General features: G+C 34.7%; 1 protein-coding gene across 6 annotated transcripts in view; it reads right to left on the bottom strand.

Moving 5' to 3' along the window:
- The window catches only part of TAOK3 (TAO kinase 3), a 140,991-nt gene that overhangs the window by 60,623 nt on the left and 58,602 nt on the right, over positions 1–21,766 (bottom strand). For 3 of the 6 annotated variants that reach the window (XM_036449572.2, XM_036449575.2, XM_036449573.2), the window contains exons 2-9: positions 18,730–18,832; positions 14,184–14,392; positions 13,109–13,180; positions 12,434–12,535; positions 10,014–10,059; positions 9,047–9,143; positions 6,223–6,336; positions 4,748–4,839 (exon numbers count right to left, since the gene is read on the bottom strand). In XM_036449572.2, the coding sequence (XP_036305465.1) occupies positions 4,748–4,839; positions 6,223–6,336; positions 9,047–9,143; positions 10,014–10,059; positions 12,434–12,535; positions 13,109–13,180; positions 14,184–14,303 (643 nt within the window). In that variant the 5' untranslated portion in view covers positions 14,304–14,392; positions 18,730–18,832. Of the gene's footprint in view, positions 1–4,747; positions 4,840–6,222; positions 6,337–6,815; positions 6,835–9,046; positions 9,144–10,013; positions 10,060–12,433; positions 12,536–13,108; positions 13,181–14,183; positions 14,393–18,729; positions 18,833–21,766 lie in introns of those variants that run through there. The other 3 variants (XM_036449574.2, XM_045585394.1, XM_045585395.1) reach the window with 3 other exon arrangements.

The following is a 21,766-nucleotide window of genomic DNA, read 5'->3' as shown; positions in this document are numbered from 1 at the left end:
GGCCTCTGCCACGTCTGCCTCGGTCTCCATCTGTGATGGTGGCCAGGGGCCTCTGCCTTGGCCCCCACTGCCATGGCTTCGTTCAGAAGAATGTCCAGAAGGATGTCTGGTCTAACTAGCATATTACCCTTTTATTATTATAGACAGTTTGCATAGGAGCTTCAACATAAGCAGCAGAATAGAAACTGGGAGTGCTTTTGAAACCACCTTGTGATAGGTAATCACAATCTCAAAAGAAAAGAAAAGGGTGGTAGCATAAAAACGTTGAATTAACTAAATTAAAAAAAATAATGATTTCTACTAAATTTAAAGACAATGACCAAGCTCCTATGGATGTTTCATGTGTGTTTTATGAGATTAACATTCAGGAAGATCAATTCAATTGAAACCTTTGGACACTGCTCCATTTGGCAAAGTTTATGCCAAATTGTAGCACCTAGACTGAGCTTTACTAATAAGAAAGATCATACCTAGCTGGTGTGACTCAGTGGATTAACTGCCCCATGCACCAAGAGGTGACTGGTTTGATTCCCAGTCAGGGCATATGCCTGGGGCATGCAGGAGGAGCTGATCAATGTTTCTCTCTCATTAATGTTTCTATCTCTCCCTCTCACTTCCTCTCTCTCTAAATAAAAACATATTTTTAAAAAAAGTAAGATAATGAAAACGCAACAGATTTCTGATGAACAAATGTGATTGACAACCATAATAATAATTGATACCATTTACTGAGTTCCTATTATATGTCAGGCACTCACTTCAGGTATATTACATATGTTTTTATAATTCTCACAATAATGCAAGATAAGCATTATTAGTATTCAAATTTCCCAAATGAAGAAACAGAGGGTCAGTTAGCTTAAAGAATGAATTCAAGTCATGCAGTAAGTGGCAAAATTGGGATTTCAATCCAGTTTTTAAGTCTTCAAGGCCTGTGTTCTTTCCACTAGGCCTCAGTGCCTCTTCAGTAACTTTGCATTTTATAATGAATTAGAGGCCCGGTGCACAAAATTTGTGCATTGAGGGGAAGGGTCCCCTCAGCCTGACCTGCACCCTCTCCAATCTGGTACATCCCTCTTGCAATCTGGGACCGCTGGCTCCTAACTGCTCACCTGCCTGCTGGTCTGATCTCCCTAACTGCTCTCCCCTGCTGGCCTGATCACTCCTAACCATTTCTGCCTCATCCCTGCCACTATGACTTTGTCCGGAAGGATGTCCAGAAGGTCGTCTGAAAGATGTCTGCTCTAATTAGCATAGTATCCTTTTATTATATTTTAGTATAGATAGTTCTAGTCTAATTAGCATATTATCATTTTATTATATTTTAATATAGATAGTTCCAGTATTTCAAAATGAAAAAAGTTAGAAGTAGAAGCTTTATAAGACTAAGTAGCTTAACACAATGTTCATCACAACATTCATTTATGAAAAAACAATGAGTGGCTAATGTGGGGAAAAAAACTTTAAGCAAAGAAATTACATAACATTTGTGTTTTTATGCTTTTTTCACTTCTAGAGAATTTATTTCTAAACACAGTCAGTTCCATGTCAATGCTGATGGACCATTTGCCAGATTCTACCATGATCTAAGTGTCTGTAGTTTAAACAGAAGAACATCAAACTAACTTTTCTTGAAATAATCTTAAAAAATAATGTATCTGATGACTGGACAATTTCAATGTCCAAAAATTTTTCAAAATTCATGCATTTAACTAGTTCTTTCAGTAGAAGATGGTATAGATTTTGGTACAGTGATTCTTCCATCCAAATTCTATTTCTTCATAATTGTCTTGGCTAGTTTTGGCCCTATTAATTTTAGGACTACTTTGTCAAGTTCTACATAGTATTGCTAGGACTTCATCATATGTCATTTATAACATATGCACATATTTCTGAGTGCCACCAAAAATAAATCTGAACAAATTGAAGGAATTTATTTTGCAGTGAAATGGAGAAGAATACAGTATTACAACCTAAAAAGAAAACTACCACCTCAATATCCATTAATAGACAATCAGTTAAATAAATTATAGTATATACATAAAAGCAATTTTCAACTATTGTATTTTAATCTCATGGCACACACAAACTAAATATTAAAATTCAGTGGCACACCAAAAAAAATATATTGATTGCAGATCTAAAAATAAAGTATATTTTGATTCATTCACACCAGATGGCTATTGCTGTGTTGGCTGTTATCATTTTCTTATTTGACAATCTAAGAGAAAAGAGGTCAGTGGCCCTGACTGGTTTTGCACATTTTAAAAATTCTTGTGGCACACTGGTTGAAAATCGCTGATATAAAGGAATAACCTTATGCCATTAAAAAAATGAAAAGGATGTCTAAGTTACTAATATGAAACAGATCTCCAAGATATTACAAAGTAAAAAATCAAAGTGCAGAATCACTTTTATGTTAACGTGGGTGCGAAAAGGAATATTATAAGTATACATTCAAACTTATTTGTATACTCATAAAGGAAGTCTAGGAGGATATACAAGAAATTAATAACAGTGGTTCCCTATATGTATTGGCAGAGGTAGGGTAGAATTGGGCTGATAGTATCAGAGGAAAGTTCTTTTACTGCATGTTTTTTATTTTTAATATTATTTGATTTATAAATCATGCTAATGTTACTTAGTGAAAAAAAAAAAGTAAATATTATAACTTTCCTCCTTGAATTGTTTCATTTTTCATTAATATATCTTTAATGTAAAAAAAGATGACAAATTGTAAATATTTGCTATATATATATATATATTTTAATATAAATTTTATTGATTTTTTTACAGAGAGGAAGAGAGAGGGATAGAGAGTTAGAAACATCGATGAGAGAGAATCATCGATCAGTTGCCTCCTGCACACCCCCCACCTGGGGATGTACCTGCAACCAAGATACATGCCCTTGACCGGAATCGAACCCGGGACCCCTCAGTCTACAGGTCGACGCTCTATCCACTGAGCCAAACCGGTTTCAGCAATTTGCTATATATTTTTTTGTTGGAAGGGGTCAATGAAGCAATTGGAAATGCAATACAAAGTATCCCAAATCATCTTTATAGAGAGGAGAAACATAGCCTGAGAATAAACTGGATCTCTGAAATTCTTACAGGATCAATTTGGATACCAGAATAGAGAAAATAAAACAAAAAAATTACAATCTAAATTTTAAAAATCAGAGAAAATATTTTTTAAAACTGATTTTTAAAATATTAAACATTTTTTATTTAAAATGTATATAAATAGCCCTAGCAGGTTTGGCTCAGTGGATAGAGCATTGTCCTATAGACTGAAGGGTCCTGGGTTCGAGTCCTGTCAAGGGCACATGCCTGGGTTGTGGGCTCGATCTCCATAAGGGGGCATGCAAGAGGCAACCAATCAATGATTCTCTCATCATTATTGTTTCTATCTCTCCCTCTCCCCTCTTCTCTAAAATCAATAAAAATATATATTTTTTAAAAAAACAAAATAAGGCCGAGACCGGTTTGGCTCAATGGATAGAGCGTCGGCTTGGGGACTGAAGGGACCCAGGTTCGATTCCAGTCAAGGGCATGTACCTTGGTTGTGGGCATATCCCCAGTGGGGGGTGTGCAGGAGGCAGCTGATCAATGACTCTCTGTCATCGATGTTTCTGACTCTCTATCTCTCTCACTTCCTCTCTGTACAAAATCAATAAAATATATTTTTAAAAAATGTATTCAAATGTCTAGATAAAGGCAGTGTTGTGCTTCAGCCAACTCACACTGGCTTTAGAAGATCAACTGTTTCCCCAACTCCACATTTAGTGAATCAATTAGTAACTTGAAATTGGCTATAGTGGGAATATTTACACCATGGAAATTGGCAAATGCTACAAATTAGATATTTTCATATCCCTCCTACCCTTCAAGAGTCACTGGTTAAATTTACTGGTATACAACTGAATAAAGGTAACTAAGATATATTAAAATTCAAAACATATAACCAGAGATTACTTGGTATTTTAATTAATTTTAGATAACTGAAACTATTTGAGGAACGATTTTAAAGCTGGCAGTTATCACCCTAGCTGGTTTGGCTCAGTGGATAGAGCATCAACCTGTGGACTGCAGGGTCCCAGGTTTGATTCAGGTCAAGGGCACATGACCAAACTGCAGGCTCAATCATGTGGGGAGAGGGGGGGATTCAGAAGGCAGCCCATCAGTGATTCTCTCCTCTCTCATACTGATGTTTCTTTCTTTCTTTCCTTCTCCCTTCCTCTCTGAAATATATATATATTTATTTTATATATATATATGAAATAAGCTGGTAGTATCTTCAAAGTTTTCTCTAGGGTTGCTCTCTTTATGGGTTGGGTCAAATACTAGTACAGTTTTTAGAGTCAGATCTTTGGTAAGATACTTTTACTTTTGCAAATGTCCCTTAAACAAGTTGGGATGTAAATTAAGTAACAAACATCACATGAAGAAAAGACATATATTCCCATGTATAGTATGGAGAATGGCTATTTTTCAAATAGTAATACTTATCATGGATTCCCACATTGGTAACTGCCATATCTGCTCAAACTTTTATTAAATTAATAATTTGAAAATGGACCAGAGAGAAAGCAATTTTCCCCACAAGAACATGGGGTAAATACAATAAATTCACATTGCCTGGCACATGCATACTAATAACACATTGAACAATGGCTGGATGAATGAATTAACAATCATAAGGAATGAGTCTCAAAAAAATACAATGAAAGCAAGTTGTACTCACCCAATTCAATACAGGTGATCCCAAGTGACCAAATGTCAACTTTCCCATCATACTGTCCTTCGTCCATAGCTAAGATCACCTCTGGAGCCATCCTGCCAAAAATAATGTTGTAAATTAAAAATTAAATTTACTTAATAAAGTGATTCCATGGAATAACTGTTTTGAGGGTGTTCTAAAACTTTTATCTCAAAAAATAGTACTTCCTCACACAAATCATTTGGAAAAAACACTATTCAAAATGTAAATAATATACTTAGTGATTTACATGAAATAATACATTATTTTCAATAAACTCTGTTTTCACTATTTCCTTTAAGTTTGATTTCCAGTAAGTGACTTAACCTTTCTGTATATTAGTTTCTTCATCTGTAAAAAGGAGAGAATTCTAATAGCTACCTCAGATATTAACAAAGGATTAATATGTATGAAACACTTAAACAAATAAATTACTTTAAGCAACATGAAAAATATTCCAAAGATATTGCAACTTAAAACCAACCAACCAAACAAACAGACTTCTATAAATGTTACTTTATCCATAATAGACTTTCATTAGGACAGGGGTCATATCAGTTTAATATACTTTGTTCTTGCCGAAACCGGTTTGGCTCAGTGGTAGAGCCTCGGTCTGTGGACTGAAAAGTCCCAGGTTCGATTCCGGTCAAGGGCATGTACATTGGTTGCGGGCACATCCCCAGTAGGGGGTGTGCAAGAGGCAGCTGGTCGATGTTTCTCTCTCATTGGACGTTTCTAGCTCTCTATGTCTCTTCCTTCCTCTCTGTAAAAAAAAAAAAAAATCAATAAAACATATTAATAAAATAAAATAAAATAAAAAGCATTTAAAAATATGCTTTGTTCTTTAGTAGTGTATGTAAGTAATTGTTTAGCAAATGCTACTCGATGATGCTGAAAAAAAAATTTCAAACAGCTAATTTTTTTGATAGATAAGCAATTTTCCAGGGATATAAGTCATTCTCTAAGGTACAATAAAGTTCTAATGCATCTATGAAAGGAAGGAAAGGAATCTTAAATAGAATGGGGTAAAACTAAGTCAGAATGATAAGCTAGGTAAAGTATCAGAGAATTCAGCAAACAGAAGAACCTGGATTTCTTTCACTGAAAGGCAGTATTTATGCTAACTGGCTAGAGGAGGTTAAAGAAGCTACCCTCCTTGCCTAGAGACTCTGCCTCAAGAGAAAAGTTGAAAAGAAACTTTAAATGAAATCTAAAACCTGAGCCCGGACAGTGTGTTGATAATCCTGCTCAGTTTACACACAGTGACATCAACCTTATTTGAACAATTTAAAACAACCAGAAATTTAATACCAAGTCAGAGTGTTTCTTTTTGCTAATGAGTTTTCTACCCTTCTGTAATACTTAAGAGACATGGTGAGACACTGTCAAAACAGCAGAGCAAAACCTTGTTCGTGGATGCATTTTTTAGAAACTATGTCATGTTCTCTAATTCTACATACCAGTAAGGTGTGCCCACAAAGGAGTTGGCAGGAGAAGCCATTGAAGCAGATCCAAAATCAGCTAGTTTCACCTGACCTGGCTCTGTTAGAAGAATATTTCCTGCTTTAATATCCCTGTAGGAAAAAAAAATAAGAAGGTTAGAAAATTACTTTTCAATTTTGATTATGGAATAAGGTCAGAGCATGCAATTAATAAGACAAAAAGTTTATTTTAAAAAACCTTGCTCGGGTAGCTAAAAGGGGACTTAGTAATTACTGCGTGTCGTAAGGGGGCCCAGATTCCTGGGTGTACTTATAGATAGGTCACAGTAATTACACTGAAAGGGAGAGCTTTCTTCAGAGGGAGAGAAGGCAATGAGGAAAAAAGGCAGTTATGGCAGACAAGGAAACCTGTTCAATTGCTACACTTAGAAAAGCATATTCTTAGATGCTAAATCCAGTCACCAACAGCATTCCTTGTGCTGGGGAAATTGGCTCCATTTGTAACTGCCTTTCCCCCCCTTTTCCAAATTACTTGACATTTTTTGAAGCCTAAACTACCTTCAATGACTCTGTATTGACTACCTACCAATAAGCCTCCTCTACACACATACCTTTTCTTTCTTGCCTGTGACCCTTTCTCTCTGCCTTTAATTGTAACTGCAACTCTAAGGCAGTTGAGGGTACATGTTATATAGAAGGTGTTATTTTAAAAATAACACTGTACAGTAAAAAGAAGACCCTGAAAGATCAAAACAAACAAGGATTAGGGGTTAGGAAATTGCATTTATTGTATTACTGCAAAGAATTGCAAGTGGTTACTATTAAAGCTATTAGATATTTTATGCAGCAAAAAGATTTTAAAATATAATTTAAAAATCATTTTCAGTATGATAATTTAGAATGATAAGATGTGGATGTATTCTTTATTCTCTTTTTAAAAGGTATGAGGTGTAATGAGTACTATGAACCAAGAATTGTAAGTTGATGGGCAGTGAAAAGATAAAGCAGAGAGAATGAGGTAAATTTATGTAAAATTGAAAATGATAAGGTTCAAATACTTCCAAAACAACGTTTCCAAAAATCTTCCTTGAAAATTCAGTTTCTTTCCTCATGATGACTTAGGGATTGGCAGAGAGAACTAAAAAAAAGCATTATTTATTTCTTATAACAACAACAAAAAATGTTTTTTCTATTATCTTCAATTAATATAACATTGACTAGCTAGCCTCTTAAATCAAAATAATAAAATGAGACATAGACAGCATTTATTATTAAACAAATAGCATTCTTTAAAAGTTTTTTGTTCTTTCAACTTCTTTTACATATTAAAAATGTTAAAGTATAATATAGAATTAACAACACATTAATGTGCAGATTAAGATAACAAAGGGAAAAAAACCCTGAACTTTGGCTTTAATGGGAACAAACAAAATCATAAACAAGTTAGCATTCCATAAGGACATCTTGGAATACACACACACACACACACACACACACACACACACACACTTAAGGCCTGGTGCACGGATTCATGTACCGGTAAGGTCCCTCAGCCTGGCCTGTGGGGATCGAGCCGCAACTGGTTCTCTGACATCCCCCAAAGGGCCCTGGATTGTAAGAGGGCACAGACCAGGCAGAGGGACCCCACCAGTGCATGACTGGGGTCGAAGAGGGACCGTGGGAAGGCTCCAGTGCATGTCCTGCTCCCCTTGCCCAGTCCAGATTGGCTGGACCCCAGCAGCAGGTTAACCTACTGGTTTGAGTGTCTGCCCCTGGTTGTCAGTGCGCGTCATAGTGACTGGTTGAATGATCAAACGAACGGTGGACACTTAGCATATCAGGCTTTTATTATATAGGATTTTAATGTATCAAAAAATCCATAGAAATTATGGTTCAATTTATTTCATCAATATTTATTATACATAGTTAGTCCTTACAAATTCATAACAGAAATTTTGGTCTGTCCATCTTGAGAAAGTTCTGCTTTTTTAGTAGCAGTATCTTGTGGTGACTATTCTTATGTGATTAAAACAGAAAAGGGGAACCTATGACCTAATAGTTTCATTTCTTCCTAGCAAATGTCAGTGTTTTCCTTTGTTTTTGAGCCACCTCAGTTACATAACTCACAGTCCACTACTTCTGCACCATTCAATGAAGTAACTGTATTAGAAGTTCTTTGCTGAGGAAGGAAAATATTAGAAACAACATCTTTGTTTAGGAGAAGTTAGCAATGGAAAACAGAGCAGGGATGTGGTAGAAAAAATTATAAGGTAGGGGAAAGCCTTGGATTAGGAGCTAGGAAATTTGAGTTTTACTCTTTATCATATAAATGCTGTGAAACCATGGGCAAGTTATTTAAATCTTTATGAGTCTCCGTTTCTTCATCTGCCAAAATAAAGACAACAAAATACTATCCTAAGTATTTATATGAATAAAAAAAACAGGAAACATTTTAAAGTGCTAAAAAGGCATGTATTTATATAAGATAGACCTGTTATTTGTATCTGGAAGGGAGAAGCAACTGAGCTAGGAAATAAACAGATGCAAGAAAGATTCATTTTCTTTTCTTCTTGACACAGTATCAAAAGGTTGCTGAGCTCTTCTTCCCTGAAACACCCTGCCTGGAGAATAGCTGTAAGTCTTTGTGGATACATGGGAGAGACCAGGAGATAGGAACTAAATTCTGGCAACTTTACTCTTTAGATCCAGAAGCAGAGGCAGTCAGTTTGTTACCCATAAATCCTTAGGCGCCCTAAAAATTGGAGCATGCACTAATTTTTAAGATTCGTTGAAGAGATATTCCTATAGCTGAAGTGAAAATGTAACTAGTCTCTAATCTTACCTATGAATCAATGCATGAGAATGCAAGTAGGCTAGCCCCTGCAAGGCACCATGAGTAATGGCAGCGATCTCCACTTCCTGAAGTGGTTTCTTGTGAACTGGGGAAGGAAAAAACATTCAGGAGTACATGATCAATTTCATGCCTCTTTTTATCTTATACAACTATACCAAACTGAATTATAGACTTTCTCAAATGACACACTAGAAACACATTCATCTAAAGACACAAGATATATATTTCCTATAAAACAGCAATAAACAATCAGAGAATAGAAAACTGAAGTATAAAAACAAACAAACCCATTCAAACAAAAATAAAACAAAGCCTGATATTTATGGTAATGAATTATTAATTTATTTGTCAGTTGCAAGCCAGTTGGCCAGGCTCAAATTTACTAGTTTCTTCTGACATTATAACCCTAGAGTGTTTTAGGTGGCATTATTCTTCTCTGCCCCAAAGCCTCACTCCTCTAACTAAAGGTTTTCAATATTTGTGAAAGCAGCTAATAAGCAATTTCTATTTAGAGATTAAAGATATCAGAAAGTTTTTTAATGTAAAATTTTAACAGTCTATGGTTAGAATAGCATCTGTGGAGAACTGGGACAGTCAAGATATTTATAAGTGTTAAATATTAATATTTAATTTAATTCTACCTACCTCTCTTTCATACATAAACACAAATTTAATGTTTTTGGCTGCATATACTTCATCTCATTAGTAAACATTTTAGTAGTAGCTGCCCAGGATGAACTATGAACTTAAAAAAACACACAGAAAAACAGTAGGAGGACTGCTAATCATTACTCAGATAGTTTTGGTGGCGCCACAAAGTTTGCATAGCTTATACACACAAGCCTTAAGTCTAAGTCATCATCTATGTGGTTTGCCCAAATTGGACTTTAATTTAGGAGCAGATAACATTCTGGTCAAGGTAAAACAGAAAGGAGGGAACTGTTTTGATTCTTACCTTCTAACAAATCAGAGGCTGAGCCTAAGCAATACTCCATCACCAACTGTAAGAGATTAAAACAATAAATAACCAGAACAATGAACAAGAAACTGCTAAAACCAACTGACCAACCCAGAACCTAAGAATACCAGAAGAATAAATACCCTGGCCTACCTGCCCCTGGATTCAATTTTGGTCAACTTTCTTTATTTCCATCTTAGATTTTTTAGGTGTCCCAGACTACTGATTTGTGGCCAAGGTCAGAACTGTGAGTGCTCAGTGACCAGTCTCCACATACACACAGAGCATACATACTCCTACAAGTCACTTTGTTATTCTAAAAAATGCCATATGCTCATTATAAAATACTAATTTTCTTAATTACCTAGACATAACCAATATTAATATATTGATTCCTTTCATTTAAAAATTAGTACAAAACATATATATATATTTTTTCATGTACCTTGTATTATCAAAATAACTCAGGAGAACATGAGGTAATATAATATAATAATTCTATATTATATGTAATACTAGAAGCCCAATGCGTGAAATTCGTGAAAGGGGCTCGTTTCCTGCCTGCTGCAACTTCATTCGGAAGGTTGTCCGGAAGGATGTCTGGTCTAATTAGCATATTACACTTTTATTAGTATAGATTACATACCAATCTATCTCATTTTTCTAAATTATTCTAGTAGCAATGCAATGCAAGGTACATAATACATATAGTGATATATGTCATATACAATATACTGTATAATAATCAAGTTATATATCTCTATACCTAAATCATTAAATTATGCATAATATTAAATATGTGAATATATAAATTAATGTATTGCTAGAATAATTTAGAACAATATGAGGAATTTAAAAGTTTAAAGTTTAGAAATGTAATTATAGTTTTCAGTTTAACGTTAAAAGTAAGGAGATTTAGCCTTAGCTGGTTTGGCTCAATGGATAGAGCATCAACCTGTGGACTGAAAGGTCCCAGGTTCGATTCCGGCCAAGGACACATGCCTAGGTTGTGAATTTGATCTCCAGTAGAGGGTGTGCAAGAGGCAGCCAATCAATGATTCTCTCACATCATTGATGTTTCTCTCTCCCTTCCTCTCTGAAATCAATAAAATATAAAAAAGTAAGCAAATTTATAAACATTAATTTCATTTCTTATTATGAAATGAGAGTCCACATAAGTTATTATTATAATGAAGGGTAGCCTTTTATATGCATTATTTTTCAGCTCTATTAAGGTATAATTGACAAATAAATTTTGTTCTTTAATGAATTTTAATGGAAACATTTCTCAATTGTATCTGTACTTTTCTAATTTCTTTTTTTAAACAAGAGGGGGAAAAAACAATTTAGTACACAAGCACAGGAGAATCATGATGCTCAAATCATAAAATGAGGCTCCATACTTCAGCTTTCCCAACATCTTCCTTATGGTCAAATTAGTCTGTGGCTGTTTTTAGGTATGTCTCCAGCAGCTCAGTTCCTAAAACTACTCCTAAGTAACCTATCAAATCTGTTGTAGACAGAGACCAGGTGACCAAGCTTATTAGCACTCTATGTAATCTGAGAATAAATAGATTTCAAATAAGAGCTCAGAGGATTTTTCTGAAGACCTGAACTCATGAGATTGAACACTCGATATTATAACATTCATCCTGCCTGCTCAAAATCTCTTTCTTGACTCCTTCAAGATTATTGAAATTGCCAGAGAACTGATTTCCAGATCATGAGAAATGCCTCAGATTAATTTCACCTCAGATCAGAAACAATGGCTCTAGATATCTTAAGAGTTACTTGATCAGAAAAGTATACTGTTTGATAGTTTATATGGGAACAAAAATTCAATTCCCTAAGTGGAGATCATGTACAGGAAAGAACACAGTTCTGGTGAGCACTCAATAAATGATAGTTAAATTGGAGTTTAAGTTATAATGTGCAGTCTGAATTAAGTACAAAGTATAACATTTTATATACTGAACAATGCCCAACAGAAACACAATCATGCAAAAATACACTAAGACAGAGTGGAACAATAGATTGTTTCATTTTAATTATTGCTTGGCCCTGTTTGGTACAATTTAGGCATTACAAAACCAAGCACAATTCTGAACTATGCAGGAATTGGAGTGGGGAATGAAAAATGTCAAAGATAAAAATTCTAGAATGAGGATAGAAGGTCCTGCCCTTTATTTTCATAAATAAATCATAAAATCACGTTTACTTTCACCATTTCTTCAATGACTGTTTATAGAATGCAATTTCCCATAGGCTAGCTATCATTCTTACAGAATATATAGCATATGGCATATTCTAAAGCATTAACAAATGTTAAAGGCTAATAACAAAAGTCAGATGGGATTGATAATTTTAGAGATCAAAGAAATAAGAGAAAAAAAAATAATAGAGGTCTTTTGACTTACCCAAGCAGTGTGCTCTTTCAAGTAACAACCTTTGTACTCAATGGTATTAGGGTGCTTCAACTGTCGTAAAAATTTGACTTCCTTAAGAATATCTTGCCATTTCTATTGAAGAAAACAAACATTATCATTCTAAAGCTTAAAATAGTATTTTATTATCAAGTACACAAACATCACGTTCTTTTTAATTTTTAAAGGAACAAAGTAAATGTTTAATAAACGAAGAAGCCATTTAATCTTATGTTACTACTTTAAGTTTGAATACATTAAATGTAAATCTAACATCAAATATATATTTAAATCCATTGCACTAACCCATCTATTCCACAAAACAGTTGACTGAGTTAGAATATTAGGAATGTTTAGTGTACGCTCCAGTAGGAGGGGAAAAAAGAATTGTGTGGCTCGTGTGGCTCAGTGGTTGAGCATTGACCTATGAACCAGGAGGTCACGGTTCAATTCCCAGTCAAAGCACATGCCTGGGTTGTACCCTCAATCCCCAATAGGGGGCATGCAGGAGGCAGCCAATCAATGATTCTCATCATTGATGTTTCTCTCTTCCTCTCTGAAATCAATAAAAATATATATTTTAAAAATGTTTAAAGAACTTTGTTTCTTCTGTCCATTTCATATTAACTTACTTATGTCAGTTTAGGTATTCAACTATCTTTAACTTACCTCATGTGTCTGTTTCCCACTATAAGACATTTTCTTAACTGCCACCACTTCACTGGTGTGAGCATTTGTGGCCTATGTTAAGACAGTGAAGAAAAGTAAAAAAAGAATGAATGATATTTCAGCCAGTTTAACTTAAATATTTGACTAGAGAATTTAAATAACATTCTCACACTTCATTATCAGAATTTAAAGATAATCCAACTTTTGATAGGTTAGGTTGACATTTCCATCCCACTTTAAAGAACAGTTTATCTTAATCCCTTTCTATATACATGCAAAGATTACACTATAAAAAATTAGGGTTTAATAAAACATATTCATTCAAACAGAAACAAAGTCATATTTTCAAAACTGGCTTCATCATATAGAACCTCCATCAATAGAGAACCAGTTAAATAAATATAGTACAGTTATATAATGAAATAACCATTAAAAGGTGGGATGAATAAAAAACTCTCACACAATTATTTAATTACAATTGTGATAAATGCAACAAAGTATAAGCACACGGTGTTAGGAGATCATTTAAAAAGTCTGAATTTAGTGCTGGAGAGCTGAACAGGAAAGGCTAGCCTGTGGATTTAACACTTAATCTGAAATCTGTAGGACAAACAAGAGTTAAAGAGGGCAGGGATGCAATGTGCAGTGCTTTCTCCCATCCAAGTACTAACCAGGCCCGACCCTGCTTAGCTTCCGAGATCAGACGAGATCGGGCGCGTTCAGGGTGGTATGGCCGTAGACGCAATGTGCAGAGCTTTCTAAGTAGGAGCATATAGAAAGGCCCTAAGGCAGGAAAAAGTTTGGCATACAATGGAAATTCATAGGGCTCAACCTCAAGCTTATAACTTTTTAATATGACCTTGACAGCAGTCAGTTGATATAGATACCACTGACTTGAATAACACCTAGATTTCTGGGACTGGCTTTTTTTGCAATGACTATTTGCCTCTACTGGAAATACCATTTAATTTGTAGAATAGTCATTAAAGCCAAGTATATTTTTCAAGTAATAGAATGTGTAGAAGTCAAACTTTCTTAATCTGATCTATCTACATGATTCTTTTCCATTACTTACAAAATAAACTGCTCCAAAACTTCCATGTCCAATCTCATGTAAACCGATAAAAAGTTCTTCAGGATCATCTTTGTAGAACAGATCAGCAATCTCTGGGTCCTTTGGCACCCCTTTAGGCATGATGACTAGTACTTGCAAACGTTTTGCTTTCGATATCCCAATCAGCTTTATCTCTCATTGACAATTTTTTGGGGGTAAATTTTTAGTATCTGTAGAAAAATTAAGTTTGACATTACCTTATTTCTAACACATTTTGTTGGGTGGCAATACAAATTGATATTAAAAAGCATCATGGTCTTATAACTCTGTAACAAAGACAAGTAACTCAAAAGAAAAATGGGCAAAAGATTTGAACAGACATTTCTCGAAAGATATGCAAGTGGCCATGAAAAAACACATGAAAAAACATTCCACACCATTAGTCATTAGAAAAGAAAAATTAAAGCAAGAGATACCTTTTAATACCCACTATGATGGGTATTATAAAAAAGTCAGATAAGTATTGGTAAGAATGTGGAAAAATTGGAACTCTCTAACACTGTTGGTGGGAGTGTAAAATAGTGCAGCCATTTTGGGAAACAGATAGGCAGTTCATCAAAAACTTAAACACAAAGTTGCCATTTGACCCAGAAATCCTAGTCCTAGGTATATAGCCAAGAGAAATGAAAACAGATGTCCAGATAAAAATTTGTGCATAGATACCATGTTTCCCCGAAAATAAGACATCCTCTGAAAATAAGATCTAGTGCATGGAAAGATAAGACATCCCGATCTCAAAATAAGACCTAGCGCAACTTTGGGAGAAAAAATTAACATAAGACACTGTCTTATTTTTGGGGAAACAGGGTATTTATAGCAGCATTATTCATTATAGGCAGAAGATGGAAACAACCCAAATGTCCATTTGGTGAAGTGAGTAAAAAAATGTGGACTAAAAAAAATGTGGTCTATCCATACAATGGAGTATTATTCAGCCATAAAAACAAACGATGTACTGATACATGCTCCAACATGGATGAACCCACTAAACATGCTAAATGAAAAAAGCTATATATTGTATGATTTCATTTATAAAATACTTCTAGAATAAGTAATCTATAGATACAAAGTAGGTAACTCATTGCCTAGGACTGGGGAAAAGGAGGGTTAGTGGGGATAACTAAAAAATATGGACTTTCTTTAAAAGGGTGGTGAAAATGTCCTAAAATTAACTGTGGTAATGGTAGTACAACTGTTAATATACTAAAAACCATTGATTTGTATACTTTAAATGAGTAAATTATATAATATAAAAATTATATCTCAATAAATCTGTTTTTAAAAAGCACTTTGGTCTAATTAATACTTAAATAATAACAGCTAACATTAATTAGCCTTATTATGTATCAGGCAACACTAAATACCATATATATTATTTCTGTTAAACCCCACAACAAATCATAATGTAAGACTTTATTGTTTTGATGTTATGGAACAAACTAAGACTAAGGTGAAACCACTTCCCCATGGTCAGGAACTAAGTATTTAGTCTATCGTTTGACATAGTGATCTATATATTTCCAGCAAATGGTGATCCACAGTACTCAGCTTTATTCACAAAATATTCAAAAGTTTAAAATACATTTTGGTGATTAAAAAGATTTTAGTTCTCATAAATTTATTTCATAGATCTTTCTGTTTTTCCTAAAGGAAATCTTATAATATGTTTTGTTCCTCTTGGTAAAAGCATAATCCATAAAAGAAAAAAATAATAAATTAGACTTCATCAAGATTAAAAAACTCAACAAAATGAACAATCCAATTTTTTAAATGGGAAAAAATTAGAATAGACATTTCACTAAAATAATGAACAACATAAACTTATTAACAAAAACAGATCCAGAGACAGAGAAACATTGATCAGACCATTAAACCTCAGAGGGAAGGTAGGGGAGGATGCGGGTAAGGGAGAGAGATTAACCAAAGGGCTTATATGCATGCATATAATTAATACTTAAATAATAAAGCTAACATTAACTAGTCAATGGACACAGATAACAGGGGGGTGAAGGCATGAATGGGGGGATGGTGGCGGTAATGGGGAGATAAGGACATATATTTAACACCTTAATCAATAAAGAAATTTAAAAAAAGTTATATGGATGGCAAATAAAAGAAAATATGCTTAATATTATTCATCAGGAAGATACAAATTAAACCCTAATGAAATACTGTACTTTGTAGAATGGTTACCATTTAAAAGACTAAGCATACCATGTTTTGGCAAGGATGTAAAGTAACTGGGTCTCTTATTCATTGCTGGTGGAAATGTAAAAATGGAATGAACACTTTGGAAAACAGTTTGGCAATTTCTTAAATAGTTAAACATATATCTACCATCTGATGTAGCCATTCCATTCCTATGTATTTAGCCAAGAAAAATGAAAACATATGTCCAAACAAAGCACTGTACACAAATGTTCATGGCAGCTTTATTTTTAATAGCCAAAACTGGAAAGAACCCAAATGTCCACCAACAGATGAATGGATAAACAATCTGTGGTAAATGCAGACAATGGAATGTAACTTAGCAATTAAATAACTATATTGATACATGCTACAACATGGATGAATCTCAAAATAATTATGCTAAGTGAAAGAAGCAATGTAAAAAAAGAATACAAACTTTATGACTTCATTCATATAAAATTCTAGAAAACATACATAGCCTTTTTTTGAAGGCTTATGTTTTATCTGAAGTAGGTGTTAGGATTTCAGGTAATTTTTATGTATGTTTTCTAGAATTTTATATGAATGAAGTCATAAAGTTTGTATTAACCTAACATGACAGAAAGCACATCAGTGGTTGCCCAGGGATAGGGTTGGAGTGAGAAGAGAGAGAGAGAAGGAAGGAGTAAAATGGGGCATGAGAAAACTGTGGGGGATGATGGACATGTATATTCAATATGATGATAGCTTCATATATTTATTTATTTATTAATATATAAATGTAGAAATAGATATGAATAAATGAGAAATAAGCAATCAATAATTATAATTGAAAGATCTTAATGAATTATAAATAAATCTTAGTAAATTCTTAAATACATTTTTAAATGAATTACTAAATATATATTTAGAGTTATATTTACATAAGTGTGTTTAACATAATATTATGTTCTTGAAATACATTAAATTATTGTATGTAAAAGATCAATAAGGTTGTTTTAAAAAGAAGGATACATTTAAAAAATGAAAGCAAATAGAGTAGGAATGGTTCTTTAAAAATATTTGCCAGTTATTTTTGATATCAAGGAGATAAACACATACATACATATAAACCCACTCACACACTCAAATGACATTAACACCAAGTTTAAAAAAAGAAATAGCAGTGGCCATTAATGAAATTAAACATATATAATTTCACTAGAATTAAAGAAGTAAAAACTAAAATAAGACATCTCATTTCACCCACCAAATTATCAAAGTAAAAGAAAATATACCTGGGGGGGGAGTATGGGCATAAGGATACATAATTGAGAGAATAGAACTGGTACAGTGTTTGACCCAGTAATATACTAATGGGAATTTATATGAGGCCATTTCTTTACTGTTTGTTTTGTTTTAGTAAAAGGTAGTTTGTTTTAGTATAAGCAGAGCATAGGAGAGATGCCACAGTGAAGATGGGAAATATGGCTTCTTTAACCTGTAAGTTTAGATTTTTTTTGAAGGCTTATGTTTTATCTGAAGTAGGTGTTAGGATTTCAGGTAATTTTTAAATTTCCTTTTTTTTGCTTATGTGTATACGCCAACAAAAATTTTATTTCCAGAAAATAATTTGATAATAGAAATCAACTTGAGCTAATGTCTTTTAACCAAATAATTCTCTATTGTAAACTATAACAGAATAATAAAAATTTATAATAACTTGAAAATAAAAAACTTTGTAAAACAGCCAAAACCAGTTTGGCTCAGTGGATAGAGCGTCGGTCTGCGGACTGAAAGGTCCCAGGTTCAATTCCAGTCAAGGGCATGTACATTGGTTGGGGGCACATCCCCAGTGGGGGGTGTGCAGGAGGCAGCTGGTCAATGTTTCTCTCTCATCGATGTTTCTAGCTCTCTATCCCTCTCTCCCTTCCTCTCTATAAAAAAAATCAATAAAATATTAAAAAAACTTTATAAAACAACATTTTATCCCAATTTTATTAATATTTTCCCTTTTAGTACATTTTCCTTAGAAATATAATAAAAATTAATTATAGAAAAAACAGAAAAGCCCAAATGACATGGCTCAGTGGTTGAGTGTTGACCTATGAACCATAATGTCATAGTTAGGTTCCCAGTCAGGACACAAGCCTGGGTTGCAGGCTCAATCCCCAGCAGGGGGCCTTCAAGAGGCAGCTGATCAATGATTATCTATCATTGATGTTTCAATTTCTCTCTTCTCCTTTCCTCTCTGAAATCCATAAAAATATATTAAAAAAAAAAAAAAGAAAAACCAGAATGAACCACTTATTCCCATTTTATAGGAAAAAGGTAAGTTATGGGTCTATATAGGCAATACCTTTTGGTGTATGGCACAAAATACACTGTGTTGCTCAAATTCATTTTAGCATCAACCTTTTCTTCCCCTTTTGTAACTCCAGTCTTTTGTATTTATGGTGCACCTATGGAAAGAGAAGAAGAAAATACATAATTACAGGATCTAAATTGAAGGAGTAATAATCAATAACATTGTCATTTAAAATATTTACAAATGTAATATTACAAAGTTAAAATTTTACCTTTAGCTGTTTTGGATGACAAATGTAAAAGGTAAAATTTTCACAACAGACACAGAGGCTGTTCTTTCATAAGCAATACCAGGAAAACAAATGTGTCACCAGATTTCAGAATCTATATTGAGGCTTCCACTGGTTTGTTCGTGTCCAGGGAAACTCAATAGAGGCTACCAGCAGATAGGAGTAACCTGACAGCACACAGTGTTGCTACTGATTGTCTGTCAGTAAGGCTTACATTCTGAATTGCTTTTCCAGTACGCATGATGATTTACATTGACTCATCTATCTTCCCTTTTCTAGGCTCTCCTACAACCAATTTCCTGGTTATTCTTTATTGTCCATTTAAAAAGCCCATGCCCAATATAGACAATCTGGGAAATACATAATTCTATGGGGAAAAAAATCCATAATCCTATCCAGGACAAACTCCATTAATATCTATTTGGTTTCTCCATTAAATGGCTCACATACACCTCACATTAACTTTGACTCTTCCTTTTCCCTTGCCCCAATTAATTCACCATTCTACTTCACGTATTTCTTTTTATGTGTTCTTCACTTTCCATTTCTGTTAGTATTCATTATCTCTTTCCTCAGATACTGCTCTTTCAGTCTCTAGTTTATCTTTCTAGGAATTCATCTTAAAAACACTATTACCATAATCACTTCCTGAAGTACAGTTCAGATAACATCATATCTCTGCTCAAAATCCTTCAATGTCTCCCCACGGCCTACTTTTCCTAACATTCAAAGCTGACCTCAAACCATTACTTTAACCTAAATTTTAAACTCTCTAATCAGGACAAAATGGATTACTGTACAGTTACATCTTCATACCTTTGTTTTTACTGATGCTGTTGCCTCTGCCTAGAATATCCAAATCCCAACCATCTTCACAGCCCAGCTAAGTGACACCACTTCTATAACACATATAATTTTCTCCCTTTGCTTCAGTTTTAAATACACATATATTAGCACTCTAACTGGATGACAAGTGCTTCTTTAGAGCAGGATACATGTCTAAACCTATGTTTTGATTAATCATCATCTCCCCATGGAATGTTTTAAAAAAAAAATAGTTTTTTTTTTTTTTAGATAGTAGTGGCCAAGTGCACGAAATTCGTACACAGAGGGTGGGTGTCCCTTAGCCCAGCCTGTATCCTCTCCAATCTGGGACCCCTCTCACAATCTGGGACCACTGGCTCCTAACCGCTCACATACATGCCTGCCTGCCTGCCTGATTGCCCCTAACCACTCTGGCTGCCAGCCTGCTCACCCCCAACTGCCTGCCTCCCCTTGCTGGTTGATCACCCCCAACTGCCTCCCCACCACCCTGCTTGCCCCCAACTATCCCCATCCCCGGCAGCCTGCTCACCCCCAACTGCCCTGCCTGCCCTCCTGCTCACCCCCAATTGCCTCCCTTGCTTACCCTCAACTGCCCTCCCCTCCAGGCCTGATAACCCCTAACTGCCTCTGCCTCAGCCCCGCCACCATGGCTCTCGGAAGGTCTCCCAGTCTAATTAGCATATTAGGCTTTTATTAGTATAGGTTATTAGTATAGATAGAGACCTTAGGCATGGGTGGGGGCCGGCTGGTCTGCCCTGAAAGGGGTCCGGGATGAGGGTGGGAGTCCCCTTAGAGGGTGTGGCTGGCCTGGGCGAGAGGCTGATGCCCGTTTGCAGGCTAGCCATGCCCCCATTGGGGTGAGTGTCCCCGTTGGGGGTGTGTGGCTGACCTGGGCGAGGGGCTGAAGGCTGTTTGGGGGGCAGTTTGCTGGCTGGCCAACCCCCCGAGTTTGTCTGGAAATATGTCTGGAAGGTCTCCGAAAGGTCTCCTGGTCTAATTAGCATATTACTATTTTATTAGAATAATTCATATGCCATACAATTCACAATATTTTCACTTTCACAAAAAGAAGTCCCTTACCTTTAGCTCTCACCCTCCTGTCTCATCCCTAAGCAACCATTAATATACTTCCTATCTCTATAGATGTCACTGTTCTGGATATTCCATATAAATGGACTTATATAATGATGCTATTATAATCATTTGTGTACAAGTTTTTGTGTGAAGATACATTTCCTTTTGATTAAATACCTAGGAGTTGAACTACTTGGCCCATGGCACCTTTATTTAACAGATACTCTATAAAAATGTGCTAAAATATTCTTCCCTTTTTTCCATCCCAATTTTATACTAAAAATTATTTTTCAGTTTACCCTTCCCTCAAAATATGAAAAAGAACATTTTTCCTTCCAAGAGGACAGCATTTTAAGAATTAACTGAAGATGAAATAATATGCATGAAATTATTTTTCCTCCTCTTCCTTGACCACATTGAAACTCAGGTATTGTATTTACAGTGAGAATTTAGAACTCTGCCAAGAATGTAGTATTTCAGGTCTTAGGCCCTTAGGCCAACTGAACAATCCAGCTAGTTTATAGTAGAAGATTTCATCAGAGATGTGCAACTGAAGTAATCTTCTTCATTCTTTATTCTAAGAAAGGGAAACTCTCCAACAATAATAATCAAGTAAATTATTTTTCACAATCATTGTGACTTCATATAAAAAGGGCCAGTTGATCGGGAGTAGAAATGTAAATATTTTAAGTAATTTCCCTTTGCCCAGCATTTTTCAAGAAAAGGGATTCACAGAAGATCTTAGTTGTCTTAAAATATTGTAATCACACTTCAACAATAAATCTGGAGCCAACTAGTTGAAAAACCCACAATATTTTGGCATTAGGAATAAGAGTCATACTATTTCATCCGTGAAAGAGTTTTAAAGATCAGACATTTCAACTCTTTTTTATTAAATTA

The sequence above is a fragment of the Pipistrellus kuhlii genome, unplaced genomic scaffold, assembly GCF_014108245.1.
Source record: "Pipistrellus kuhlii isolate mPipKuh1 unplaced genomic scaffold, mPipKuh1.p scaffold_m20_p_20, whole genome shotgun sequence".
NCBI classification, from domain to species: domain Eukaryota; kingdom Metazoa; phylum Chordata; class Mammalia; order Chiroptera; family Vespertilionidae; genus Pipistrellus; species Pipistrellus kuhlii.
The sequence above is the reverse complement of the archived record's forward strand: the minus strand, read 5'-3'. Positions and strand labels throughout refer to the sequence as shown.